Source organism: Physeter macrocephalus, chromosome 11 (assembly GCF_002837175.3).
Source record: "Physeter macrocephalus isolate SW-GA chromosome 11, ASM283717v5, whole genome shotgun sequence".
Taxonomy (NCBI): domain Eukaryota; kingdom Metazoa; phylum Chordata; class Mammalia; order Artiodactyla; family Physeteridae; genus Physeter; species Physeter macrocephalus.
In genome coordinates this window covers 49197242-49212403 of record NC_041224.1, presented here as the reverse complement: position 1 = coordinate 49212403, position 15162 = coordinate 49197242, and the positions used below count along the sequence as shown (strand labels likewise).

General features: G+C 33.0%; 1 protein-coding gene across 1 annotated transcript in view; it reads left to right on the top strand.

Annotated features, from left to right (window-relative positions):
- The window catches only part of NEDD4 (NEDD4 E3 ubiquitin protein ligase), a 162926-nt gene that overhangs the window by 7480 nt on the left and 140284 nt on the right, over positions 1-15162 (top strand). Inside the window, exons 2-4 of the mRNA XM_024128794.3 lie at positions 5867-5940; positions 13251-13329; positions 13432-13470. Of these exons, the coding sequence (XP_023984562.1) occupies positions 5867-5940; positions 13251-13329; positions 13432-13470 (192 nt within the window). The remainder of the gene's footprint in view (positions 1-5866; positions 5941-13250; positions 13330-13431; positions 13471-15162) is intronic.

Sequence of the window (15162 nt, the reverse complement as noted above, 5' to 3'; positions counted from 1 at the left end):
AATTCATTGATTAGCTCTAGTAGTTTTCTGGTAGCATCTTTAGGATTCTCTATGTATAGTATCATGTCATCTGCAAACAGTGACAGTTTTACTTCTTCTTTTCCGATTTGGATTCCTTTTATTTCTTTTTCATCTCTGATTGCTGTGGCTAAAACTTCCAGAACTGTGTTGAATAATAGTGGTGAGAGTGGGCATCCTTGTTTTGTTCCTGATCTTAGTGGAAATGGTTTCATCTGTTCACCATTGAGAATGATGTTGGCTGTGGATTTGTCATATATGGCCTTTATTATATTGAGGTAAATTCACTCTATGCCTACTTTCTGGAGAGGTTTTTTTTAATCATAAATGGTGTTGAATTTTATTGAAAGCTTTTTCTGCATCTATTGAGATGATCATATGGTTTTTATCCTTCAGTTTGTTAATATGGTATATCACATTGTTTGATTTGTGTATATTGAATAATCCTTGCATTCCTGGGGTAAACCCCACTTGATCATGGTGTATGATCCTTTTAATGTAGAGCAGGATATTTAAGTCAGCTGATTTGCCTGTCTCCTAGCTATGTCTGTTGTTAAGAATATTCTACAGCACCTGGAGACATGTAAGATTGCTGATTCAAATTGCTAAACCCACTGTTCTACTGAATCAATGTTACTGACCTCTTCCTTCTTGAAGCTTCTATTTAGTCTGGTTCCCATCTCAATCCTTTCGAAGTTTTAAGAGGATAAATGAGTGTAAGGTTAAGAGGTCTGCAGATAAATGACAGGAGGAAGACACAGCACAGACAAATGGAAAAAGGTTTTGATAAGACTTTTATGGAATAAATATGTCTGTAGCTCAACATAACCTCCTGGCCTGACCCAAATGTCTGGCTTCCCTCGTGTGAGCCATGTTGGGGCAATGAAGAGAGTAATGTGAACAAACAATCATGTCAGTGCATATGGATGCCTTAATGAAGATATCCTCCTTCAGAGTAAAATAGTCAATTGAAACATAATCATAGCTGCCTTTAATTGAATGCTTGCTATATTCTGGGCTCCATGTTCTGTGTTCTCAGTGCTTTGACTGTAATTGTCATAACAGTCCTGCAAAACTAGGTAATGCTCTCCCCATTTTGCAGATAGGAAATCTGAGATTGTGATTTGCTCAAGGACTTATCTCAGTAGGTAGCAGATCTGGGATCGAAACCCAGAACTCTTTTGTAACAAAGACATGGTCTTTCCTCTGTTCTACTGCAAATAGTTGCTCAACTAAAAGAATTTAACAGAAGAGATTCTTTCTCAGGAAGATGATGAATGGAACATGTGCAAAATTAACTTGTAATTGTTCCTCTGTTCTTCCAGATCTTCCGTCTTTTTTGTTGTTGTTGTAGCTTTTAGGTGAACCTATGAAGTACTTTAATTCTGTATTTGCTTGACAAATATTTGTTGAACTCTTACTATATGTAAGGTGTTTGAGTCAGGCTGTGAGGCTTTAACGAGGGACAGCAGACTTTACTGAATTTACAGCCTAGAGGGAGAGAGGGCCATTAAATATATAATCACACATCAATGTTTTATAAATGTTTTGAAGGAAAAGGAGTGTAAGATAAAAGTATATAACAGGAAAGAAAAGAATTAATTTTATATGGAGAAGGGGAGAGAGTATGAGGAAAAGCTGAGGAAGTAGACTAAGGATGGATAGGAGTTAGCCAGGCAGTGGAGGAAAAAAGCCTTCTAGGTAAATAGAACTGCATGTGTAAAAGATGAAATGGAGAGGAACATAAAGAAGGCTAGACTGTTGGAGAGAGAGGGATGGTATCAGGAGGTGAATCTGTAGAGGAGAGGAGAGCAGAACCCAGTCAGGCAGGGCCTGAAGGCCATTTATTAAGGAATTTGTATTGGATCCCAAGTGGAATGGAAACTCACTAAATGCCTGTGTGAGCATACACACATCATCATCTTCATCAGTATCATCATTAACATCGCTATTATTTTTTTATAATTTTTTTCCTCATGTAGTTAACATTTTCTTTGCTTGTTATTTCTTCATTTCTTCCTGCCCCTCTGACTTTCCATCTGTGATAACTTTTTTTCTGCCTGAAGTACATCCTCTAGAATTTCTTTCAGTGAATGTTTCCTGCTAATGAACTTCCTTGATTTTTGTTTTTGGCTGAAAATGACACATCTTTGCCTGCAATTTGCAACTTTTCCATTTTGCTTTCAAAAATCAATAAAGCTGTCTTGTGAGTGGAAGGGGAAGATTCCAGCTTTAGTGAAGAGCCCTGATCTGCTTGAGGATAATGTCTCTTTTTTGATTAAGGAAAAGATGTTTAATTTTTGTTTCTTTTTTACTCATTTGAGTACTATCCAGAATTCTGTTAATAATACTTTTAATATCATGATTCTAAAATTACTTAAGAGTTTGGTCTCTAGTTGCAACATACATGTTCTTCTCCTTCATTTTCAAAGATGATGTGAGATGTGATCTCTGCTTATGGATGTGATTGAAGAGAGCTGTTTGGACAATTTTCTAGCATAAATTTCTAAAATGAAGTTAATGCAATTATGCAAATAAGCAGCATTTCTTATTTAATTTTCTGAAAGAATCTTAAATCACTGTAGCTTTACATCATTTAACCACAGCATCTAAAGTAAGTAGTTCTCATCTTTGTGGTGGGAAATGCAAGGATGAAGTTTAAAAGTTAAATGTATCTGTGACTGCAAGTTATCATCCCCTGGAATTGTTTTTAGTTAATGCTTGCTACATTTTTCTTCAGGAGACTTCTGGGGGATAGTTTCAGTAGAGGCTAACATGGATGATTTTTAAGTCAGGAGCTCCACAAATATGGATTAACTTTTTTAGAGGGATATGATAATTTCTTTCCTCAATTAAGGTCATGTACAAATTATAAACACTTGTCCGCACTTAGAAAAGGTAAGATTATTTGCTGAGGGCACCTTTGATTATACTTTACCACTTGAAAAAAATTGTACTTATTAAGTCATCAGAGAAAGGATTTCTGATTTTCAGAATCAGTCCTACTATAAAGTATAGCCACTTTCCAGTCAACTGGTATAGGAGAATTCAGCTGTAGGGCCAATAGAATATTTTAATTGGCCTAATTATTCAATGACCTTACAGGAAAAAATGGTAGTTCTGTAAATCTCTTCAGATTTTTGGAAATCAATTCCCATGGAAAACTGAAATTTCAGTTTATGTTTTCCTCTCTGATTTTCAATTCTATCTTTATTTCTGATACTTGAGAATTTCTCTTCTTACTTGCAAGATCAGCTGTATATTTAATTATATTTGGTGATGGAGAAAAGTTATAAAATGTCTAGCATCTCTAGTCAAGGATTTTTGTGTTACCTGAATTTGTCATCTGAGTTTTGGAGCTGATAGAATATTTCTGTTATCATATTTATTCAATGAAACCTCCAGGAATAAGGGTGGGTCTAAGTATTTAGAAATGGAAGAAGATTGAAATAAATACCCTATGATATGTATGTTTTCCCCCACACAGATCACTTCTCAGAAAGGACTATGACCTACTACTTGCTGATGGAATAATTTTATTATTTTTAACATTTTTATACAGTTTTAAAAGGTTACATTCCATTTAGTTATTACAAAATATTGGCTATATTCCCCATGATGTACAATACATCCTTGAGCCTATCTTACTCCCAATAGTTTGTGCCCCACACTCTTATATTGCCCCTCCCTGTCTCTCCCCAGTGGTAACCACTAGTTTGTTCTCTATATCTGTCTGCTTCTTTTTTATTTTATTCAGTAGTTTGTTGTATTTTTTTAGATTCCACATATAAGTGATATCAAACAGTATTTTTCTTTCTCTGTGTGACTTATTTCACTTAGCATAATGCCCTGCAAGTCCACCCATGTGGTGCTAATGGCAAAATTTCCATCTTTTTTAAGTTGAGTGGTATTCCATTGTGATATATATATATCTATCTCAATCACATCTTCTTTATCTATTCATCTGTTGATGGACACTGTGTGTGTGTGTGTGTGTGTGTGTGTGTGTGTGTGTGTGTATACCACATTTTTTTCCCATTCATCTGGCTGATGGAATAATTTTAGAATAAAATCATTTAGATTGCTCTCTGTTGGGCAACATTTATTTCACATTTCTTGATCTTATAAATGCTACTGTGAATACTGTTGTATTTATGGCCTTGTGTACATGAGTGAGTTTATCTAGGGGTTATATCTAAAAGTGCAATTCCTGGGTTATTGATTTAGAACTTTTAGTGGATATTGCCAAATATCTCTTCAAAATTATTCTTCAGTTTATACTGCAACCAACAGTATATTAGAGTTCTCTCTTGTGCTTGCTTTGGCAGCACTTACACTAGAGATCTCTTTTACAACTGGTGAAATTGAGGATCTTTTCATGTGTTTATTGGCCATGCTCTATGATTTTTTGTATTATGTTGTTTAAACCTCACTTAGTGGCTTTTAGGAGTTCTTTATATAATCTGGATAATCATAATTTGTCCATGGTGTATATATTTTAGATATTTCCACCCTGTGTGTCCCCTTGTCTTTTCATTTTGTTCATGGCATCTTTTTCCATATGAAATATATAAACATAATTTTAGTGTCAAATCTAACAATTTTTTCCATTAGAGTTTGTATTTTGTTTAATCCTTTCCTACTCCAATGTCAGAAATATTCTAAAGTATCTTATGAAATTTTTAAAGTTTTCTTTTTCACTTTTAGAATTTGATGTATCTGCAATTTGTTTTTAGATATAGTATAAGATAGTGATCAAATGCTATAGTTTACCTCTTTACTCATTCTCACTTTTCCCTATGAATTTTAGAATCATTTGTTAAGATCTATGAAATAATTCAAGGAGGGGAGTTGAAATTGTATTGAATTTATAATTTACTTTGGAGAAAACAGATAATAATATTAAATATTTACTTCCATGAACACAGTGAATTTCTTCATTTATTTATATTTTTCTTATTTTCTTCAATAATTTTCAAATTTTATCCATAAAGGTTTTTTGACTTTTATTAATTTTATTTCAATGTATCTAACAGTTTTGCTTACTTGTGCATTTTTTAAATGTGCATTCTGTTTTAGTATTTTTTTACCCACCTTTTTATTTGAAAAATTTCAAATCTATGAGACAATAAAAAGAATAGTATAATGAACACTTGATTACCCATCAGCTAGATCCATAAATTGGTAACATTTTGCTTATTCTTTTTATTTCCATACACACACACATACGCTCATGTTCAACTTTTTATTTGCTGAGCCATTTAAGAGTAAGTTGCAGACTTTATCTTACTTTGTCCTTAAATACTTCAGTATGTGTCTCTTAAAAGTAAGACATTCTTATATAAAACCTCATGATACTATTATGATACCCAAGAAATTTAATGTTTCCTACATTAAAATATCAATACATTATAGTTTTATTTAATATATAGTTTATTGAATGGGATTTTTAAAATAATTACCTAAGTAATTATTACAAATGATTATGAACTCTGAATTTTGTGTTATCCTGTACCTAGCAACAATGATAAATCTATATCCGTTCCAATAATTTGGCTTTAGATTTTCTTGGAAACAATGATAAATTCTTACTCATTATAACAATTTGGCTCTAGCTTTTTTGGCTTTTCTTTGTAGATAATCAAGTCATTAAAAATAACAATATAGTTTTTATTTTCCTTTATATAGCTTTTAATCAAATTAATTCCTGAAAAAGATTCTTCCAGTTAATTTTAATATCCTGTTACCTTATTTGATATATATATATACACACACATATATATAAAGATAATGTGTCTTGAATAAGTTATAAATATATGAAAATAAAATATAAATTTTTGTATTTTAGGAAACTTCCCGAATTGTGAGGGTAAAAGTTATAGCTGGAATAGGCCTTGCCAAAAAGGATATCTTGGGAGCTAGGTAAGTTTAAGAAGTTGGGTTGTAATTTTAAAACTTTGTATTTATTAATTAGTTTTTTCCCAAACTTTGGTTAGATGAAAAATTGAGTAATATTATTAGTAAGCTGTTGTATGAGGTAGAATAATGTTTCTAGTTGGTGGTTTACTAAATTCCTTGACATCTGAATTGCAGAGTTTGTGAACTTAGGCAAAGGTATAACTGCGAGTGGTAGTTATAAGATACATTATTGAGTTCTGTTTCTGAGAATCAGTAAAATTCTAACAGACGAATCCTTTTGCAGATAACAACCATAAACTTTGAACATATTATAAAAACCAGCAAGTTAAAGGCAGTGGAGAGCGAACAGAGCAGGTAGAGAGTCTAGTGGAGAGTCCATGTTTGGAGGTGTGGAGTTGTACTGAGTGAGTCTCCAATTTTATGAATTAGTCTGAGGCCGCATGGAATCAGAACATGGAAAAATTGTAATATTCATAGCCTGGGAAATCAGAAGACTTACTCTGAAGAAAACATGACAATGGTGGGGATTCTGGAAGGGAAAGAACTGGAGAGGAAATTCCCAAACTATGTCCACTGACATTTTTGGCTGACCCTGAATCACACATATGATAGCAGATTCAAAACAACTCAATGGAGGACAAAAGATCTGAACAGAGATCAGGGTTGCTGCCCAGGAAACAGAGCTTGTGGTTCTTGTCCAAGTAAGATAATTAATTATATGATAAAAACAAACAAATTCTCATCAAAGAGGAAGTACAGTATCCACAGTCTCCATAATTTAACATTTATAATGTCTAAGATGTAATCCAAAGCTATATAATTTATAAAAAGCCAGGAAAACGAAACACATTCTCAGTAGAGAAAAGAAAATATGCTCACAATAAGAAGATTGGAAATCTCAGGAATGAAATAGAAACCATAAAAAATGAAAATTCTAGAACTGAAAAATATAATATTTGAAATTAAAATTCTTGGATGAAATTAACAGCAGAATGGAGATGACAAGGAAAAATTAATTGAACTTAAAGATAGATTAATAGAAATGATTTCCCAACCAGAGATGAGAGAGAAACAAAGATTTAACATTTTTTTTTAATGAACAGAGCCTCAGGGACTTGTTACATAATATCGAACAGTCTAACATACATGTACTTGGAGTTCTAGAAATAGAGGAGAGAGAATGAGGCAAAATGTTGTTTGAAGAAATAATGGCCAAATTTTTTCCAAATTTGATGAATGACACAAGTTTATAGTACCAAAAATCACCAAGCAGGATAAACACTGAGAAGAACATACTGAGGCACATAATAGTCAAGCTGTTGAAAACAAAGTATAAAGAAAAATTCTGACAGAATAAACTCAGAAAATGACAAATTACATACAAGGGACCTATAATTCGTTGAGTACTGACTTCTCACCAGAAACTATGGAGGCCAGAAGAAAATGGAACAATAGAATAGCTGTCAATCTAGAGTTCTCTACTATATTCAGTGAAAATATTCTTCAGGATGATGACAAAATAACATTTTCAGATAAAAGAAAACTATGAGACTTTGTCATTGGCAGACCTGCACTATAATAAAAGCTAAAGGAAATTCTCCCAGCTAAAGAGGTAGATATCAGATGGAAACTCAGATCCTCAGAAATGAATGAAGAGCATCAGAAATGGTAAATATCTAGAAACATATGAAAGACTTTTTGCTCTTTTCATCATAATTTTTTAGAAAAAACATATGCCTGTTTATATCACAACTTACTGTTTTGTATTGTCTCATAGATGGAATACATATAACAACTATAGCATAAAGGACAGGGATGGTATGCATTATGAACCTTTTTAGTAGAGTGTACTATATTAAGTGTAAGTGGTATAAAAAGTAAGCATGTATATTGTAATACCTAGATAAATCACTAAAAAATAATGTAAAGAATTATAGATTAAAAAGCAATAGAAATTTTAAAATGAAATTCTTGAAAAAAAATAGTTAAACAAAAGGCCAGGAAAAGAACAAATGATCGAGAGAGAGAGAGAAAGGGGAGAGGGAAGAATAGAAAACTAGTAATAATTTGATACACCTAAATCTAATCATAACAATAATTACATTAAACATTAATGGACTAAGGCGAATATGAGGTAGAAGTTATTAGAATGGATTGAAAAAGAAGACCCAACTAAATGCTGTCTATAAATGATGGACTTAAAATATAAAGACACTGGTAAGTTGAAAGAGAAGGGATGCATAGCCATACAAACAAGCATGTGAAGACTGAAGTGGATATTTTAATATCTGATAAAATAGATTTCAACACAAAAATTATTTCCAGATATTTCACAACAATATAAGAATAAATTCATCAAGAAGATAAAACAATCATAAAGTTGTATGTTCCTGCCAAGAGAACTTGAAAATATATGAAGCAAAAGTTGACAGAATTAGAGGGAGAAAAAAATTCCACAATCATAACTGGAAACATTAGCTCTCTCTCAGCAGTTAATAAAACAAGATTAAAAAAACAACAAAAACAATAAGTTGAACAATATTATGAACTTTGATGCAAAGAACACTTCCTAACAACCGCCAAATACACATTCTTTTCAAGTGCACATGGTATATTCACATTATTTATTGATTGCTGCACAACTATAATTACCTCAAACTTAGCAGTTTAGAAGAACACATATTTATGATTTCATAGTTTCTGTGCGTCACAGAGTCTGTGCATGGTTTAACTGGGTCCTCTGCTTCAAGGTCTTGAAAATCTGCAGTCAGGCATTGGCCAGGGCTATGATCTCATCTGAGGCTTGTTTGGGGAAGCCTACACTTCCAAGCTCATGTGGTTGTTGGCAGCATTCAATTCTTTCAGACTGCCAGATTGAGGGCTTCAGTTTTTTGCTGGCTGTCAGCCAGAGGCCATCCTAAGTTTCTTGTCACATGGCCTTCTTCATATGACAGCTCACAGGATAGCAGCTTGCTTCTTCAAAGCTATCAAAGGAGAGGAAGTCTCCTAGCAAGATGGGTTACAACCTTTTGTAACGTAACCACATACATTTTGTCACTTTCGATGTAATTATTGGTTAGAATACACAATCCTTCCCACATTTACGAGGAGGGGAACACAAAAGGCATGAACATTAGGAGGTGGGGATAAAAGAAGCCACCCTAGAGTCTGTCTGCCGTATTATGCTGGGCAATAAAACAATAAATCAAACAAGTGCAAAATTTACATTATCTTCAAGGGCATATGGTACATTCACCAATATAGACAATGTGTAAGCTCACAGGACAAGTCTCAAGAATTTAGAAAAGATTGAAATCATATGGAGATGTTCTCTGATAACAGTGGAATTAAGTTAAAAACCAATAACATCCCAAATATTTGGAAATAAAACAATACACTTTGTTTTGTTTTTAAGTCAAAGAAGGAATCAAAAGATAAATTAGAAAACATTTTGAACTGAATGAAATTAAAATATAGCAACATCAAAATTTGTGAGATGCAGCTAAAGTATTAGAGGAAAATTTATAGTTTTAAAATGCTTAACTTAGAAAAGGAGTAAGATCTAAACTTACTAAAGGAGTAAGATCTAAATGAATGACTTGAGTTCTGAGATTAAGAAATCAGAAAAAGAAGAGCAAATTAATTCCAAAGTAAGTAGAAGGAAGAAAATAATGATAAGGGCAGAAATTAGTGAAATAGAAAATGTACAATGATAGGAAAAATCATTGAAATGAAAAGCTCATTTCTTGAAGGGATCAATAAAAATTTTAAACTTCAAGCTAGACCGATCAAGAGCAAAAAAGAGAGAATTACGAATTACGAATTACCATAATGGGAACAAAAGCAGAACCATTGCTATAGACCCTATGGAAATGAAAAAGACAGAAAGGGAACACTGTGTGCAACTTCATGCCAATAAAGAATCATGCACAACTTAAATGAAGTAGACAAAATCTTTGTAAGATAGAAATTACCAAAATTGATCACAGAAGAAATAGAAAACTTCAGTAGCCCTGTATTGAACTGTATATAGCAATATATGATCAGGTGGGATTTTTCCTATGAATATAAGGTTTGTTCAACATTTGAAAAAAGTCAACCACTGTAAATCATCACATTAATATAGCACAGAAGGAAAAAATGCATGATCATTTCAGTAGGTGTAGAAAGTACATTTGTCAACATTCCAACACCCTTTTATGATAAAAACTCTCAACAAACTAATAATAAAATGCAGAATTAGTTTAACATATGAAAATTAATCAATGTAATATACCATATTAATAGAATAAAAGAAAAACATGATCATTTCAATAAAAACAAAAAAAGCATCTGACAAAATTCAGTACCCAATCATGATACAAAGTCTTAGCAAACTAGGGATAGATGGGAGTTCTAGACATGATTAAGGTTTTCCGTGAGAAAGACAATAGCTAATATCATGCCCAGTGATGACAGTCTGAATGCTTAAACTTAAACTCAGGAATAAGAAGTGTTGTCTGCTCTCACATTCAGTTCAACACTGTACTGGATGTCCTAGCCAAGTAATATGACTAGGAAAAGAAATAAAAATAATGCAGACTGAAAAGGAAGAAACTTTTTATTTGTAGACTGACTGATCATGTACATAAAAAACCCTAAGGAATCTTAAAGAAGCTATTAGAACTAAAATATAATGCCACAAGATACAAAGCCAGTGTACCAAAATTTGTCATATTGTTATATCCTATCAATCAATTAACAATTGGAAAATGAATTTTTAAAATCTCTGTTTACAATAATATAAAAATTAAAAACTTAGAAATAAATTTAACAAAAGATTTGCAAGCACTGTACACTGAAAACTATAAAACATTGCTGAGCGAAATTGAAGATCTAAATCGATGGATAAATATTTTCATATTCATGGATTGGAAGATTCATTATTGTTAGAGTTGTATTTCTCTCCAAATTGAATAGATTTGGCTCAATCCCAATCAAAATCCCAGCCATGTTTTTTTTTGGAGAAATGGATAAGCTGATTCCAGTATTGTTATGGAAAGTCAAAGGACATAGAATAGACAAAACAATTTTGAAAAAGAAAAACATAGGTGGAGAACTTATGCTACATAATTTCAAGACTTTCTATACAGCTATAGGTAATCAAGACAAAGTAGCATTGGCTTGAGAACAGATATATTGTTCAGTGGACTAGAATAAAGAGTGTAGAAGTACACACACACCCTCACACACATACACATATACATGTATATGGTCAGTTGCTTTAAGCATTAAGGTAATTCAACAGAAAGAATAGTCTTTTAAGTACATGATACTAGAACAACTGGTTATCTATATGGAACAAAATGAAGCTCTTTCCTTATCACACATAATATAGAAAATTAATAAGAGCTAAATTTAATAAACTTCTAGAAGAAGACATAGGAGAAAATATTTGCTCTACTGAGTTACACAAAGATTTCTTGAATGGGACTCAAAAAATATGAACCTAAAATTTAGAATGAAAAATGTTGAAACAGACTTCATCAGGTTTAAAAACTTTTGTTGTTTGAAAGACACAGTTAAGGAAGGGAAGAGGCAAGCCACAGATTGGGAGAAAGTGTTTTCAAAACATATATCTGACAAAGGCCTTTAATTCATAGTGTATAAAGACCTCTTACAACTCAATAATAATATGATAAAATGGCCAATTAAAAATAGGCAAAACTCGAACAGACATTGTCTGTGGACCATCCAGGTGGAAGTGTCTAGCTGGGTGGTGAGATCAGGAATATATTTATATTTATATTTATGTTTTATATTTATATTTGAGAGGATATAGTTAGTTGTTAAAACCATGGATGAGATTGTGAAGGAAATATGTAGAGAGAACAAAAGGGAGAACCAGAAGGGACTTGTGTCATGAAAGCTAAACGAGATGAGTTTCGAAGAAGAAATGGTCAGTATTATCAAACCTACAGAGGACCAGTAAAATAAGTGCCTAGAAAGTGTCTATTGTTTTAGCAAGATTGGTGACTTTTCAAGGAATGGGTCTGAAGGAAAGAGGTGAAAACCAGATTATAGGGCTGTGAAGAGCATTGGGAGTTGAGGAAATGAAGAAAGGGAGGTCGTATGTCATCACGGTTAAGCGCAGGGCCTCTGGAGCCAGGTGCTTGAGTTTCAGTTCTTGCTTTTCCGCTTCCTACCTGTGTGATCTGGGATGAGTTGACTTACCTCTCTGTGTAAAATAGAGATAATAATCATACCTACCTCTTAGGTCATTATAAGGATTCCAAAATTTAATATATATAAACTGTTTAGAACAGTGCCTGGCACAGAGTAATTGCTATATAAGTGTTAGTTGTTATTGTTATTATTATTACAGATTATTCTCTTGGAAAGTTTGAGACAGAAAGAAAAGAAATCTAGTTTGCTTTTCTGGAGGCAGGAAGGAGAGTCAAGGAGTGGGGGAGTTTAATAACATTTCTATGACTGGAAAAACCTAGGTGAAAGAAAAGCTGGAGATAATAAAAGGGAGAAGTCAAAATAGATGACGTAAGGTTCCAGAGGAAGTGGGAGGAAACTGGACAAGGGTGATTGGGTGAAATACCTGCATCACTGAGGTTAGGAGTAAGATGGGCTCTGATAAATACCAGGATGTTAGGAGTATTACGATGACTTTGATTTTTGTCAATTAAAGTAAAAGGTAAGATTGTATAAGGAAATGGGAGGACGGAGTTTGTGGTGGAGAATGGTGGGTACTTGGGATCCCCAAGAGAAATGGGAGAAATTTGACCATGGACAAGTAAAATGTCTAAAGTCTTTTGCTTTGCAAACCTAAATATCACAAGGTTTTCCTTCTCCATGTCTCTTTGTACAAGGTGCTACATGTCATATAATTATTTTGAACTGAAGCACTTTGCCTTTATTTTGTAAAAAGAGTTTATACCCATGAGATAACTTGGAACAACCTGAGGTCTTGCAAAGCTATTCTTGAGAATCATTGAATCAACCTTCTTAACCCAAAAGAGGAAGACATGTAATAAAGATAAAACAAAATTTCAAAAATCTTAAGAGGTTGGAAATCATTAAATTGTGATTAAAAGGTTTTCTTTCTAATTCTTTGTCTATTTCACTAACATGGTATTTCAGCTTTTTAACAAAATGCAAAGATTACTATAATTACTTACCCCTGCCTAAGGAACCCTTACTTTTAAGTGTAGAAAGTAATTGTAGAAATTGTTAACAAGGAAAATTCTGTGATTTTTATAGTTCGAGTAACCTGAGTTTGGGAATTAGCAACAATTAACTTTCTTTTTTTTAAATTTTAACAGTGATCCTTATGTGAGAGTGACATTATATGACCCAGTGAATGGAGTTTTTACAAGTGTACAAACGAAAACCATTAAAAAGGTTAGACTTAGCAGTATTCAAAATTTTCAAAAATATACTTTGTTTTATTTTTATATGACAAAATATTAAAAAGTTAGTTATAATATGTTTATTGTCTTTTAGACTTTGAATCCAAAATGGAATGAAGAAATATTATTCAGAGTAAGTATGCATTTTATTTCATTATAAGAACAAAGATTTTTCTCAGTAGGTTAGAATGATAAGTTGTCGCTTACAGTATTCTTAAATGTATCTTATAAGAATTTGTAAAAATTTAAAAGACTTAAATCTAGGTATCCCCATTTTGACATGGCCCTGGAACCATTTATCTTATTATGAAAAACATATGTAAGGTAATGAAGAGGTAAAGGATAATTGTAAACCTGGAATTATCTTATTCTAATTTAATTCTGATTTAGAGAACAGTCTTATTCGAATTTTGCAGATTTTGATTTTAAAGATGATGCAATATTTGTGTCTCTCCAGTCATTTGTTTATTTATTTATTTACTTTTGGCTGTGTTGGGTGTTTGTTGCTGCACACAGGCTTTCTCTAGTTGCGGTGAATGGGGGCTACTCTTTGTTGCAGTGCACAGGCTTCTCATTGTGGTGGCTTCTCTTGTTGTGAAGCACGGGCTCTAGGCACGTGGGCTTCAGTAGTTATGGCATGCAGGCTCAGTAGTTGTGGTGCATGGGCTTAATTGCTCCACAGCATGTAGGATCTTCCCAGACCAGGGATCGAACCCATGTCCCCTGCATTGGCAGGTGGATTCTTAACCACTGTGCCACAAGGGAGGTCCCCAGTCATTTGTTAAATACACTGATCCAGGCAAGATATGATGAAGGCCTACCAACAAGTGGATACATTTCTTCTTATACACCCTCCATTCACATTCCTGCCTTCCTCCTCACCCCGCCTCACTATCCCATAAGAGCAAACTCCAGTCAGCACTTATTTCAAGTTCCCAGGAGGGCCCTCAAACTGACAATGACATATTATTTATATGGGAACAATGATTCATATAACTATGGATTTCTCATCAGAAACTGTGATGAAACAGTGTAATTAAGGTAGCAAAGAAAAAAGAATAGTCAACTCCAAATTCTGTATCTAACAAAAATATCCTTCAGGAATGACAGTGTGATAAAGGTATTCTAAGCTGAGGAAAAATAAGAGAATTATACTTGGAAAACTACTCTTCTCTCAGTAATTGGTAGGATAAGTAGACAAAAAATTCAGTAAAGATACAGAAGTCCTGAACAACACGATCAAATCAGTTTTATTTAATTGACATTCATAGACTTTCCACCCAACAGCAGCAGAACACATGGTCTTTAAAATTGTACATGGAATATTTACTGAGTATGCTGGGCCAAAACCCAAACCTCCACAATATTAAAAGAATTTAAATCATGCAAAGTATGGTCTCTGATTATAATGGAATTAAAGTACAAATTAGTAACACAAAAATATCTGAAAAATCCCCAAATATTTGGAAGTTAAACAGCACACTTCTAAGTAATCCATGAGTCAAATAAGAATTGTCAAGGCGAATTAGAATATATTTTAACAGAATGAAATAAAAATACAGCATCAAATGGGTAAAGAAGATGTTACATATATACACAATGGAATACTACTCAGCCATAAAAAAAGAATGAAATAATGCCATTTGCAGCAACATGGATGGACCTAGAGATTATCATACTAAGTGAAGTAAGTCGGAAAGAGAAAGACAAATACCATATGGTATCATTTATATGTGGAATCTAAAATATGACACAAACAAACTTATTTATGAAATAGAAACAGATTCAAAGACATAGAAAACAAACTTATGGTTACCAAAGGGGA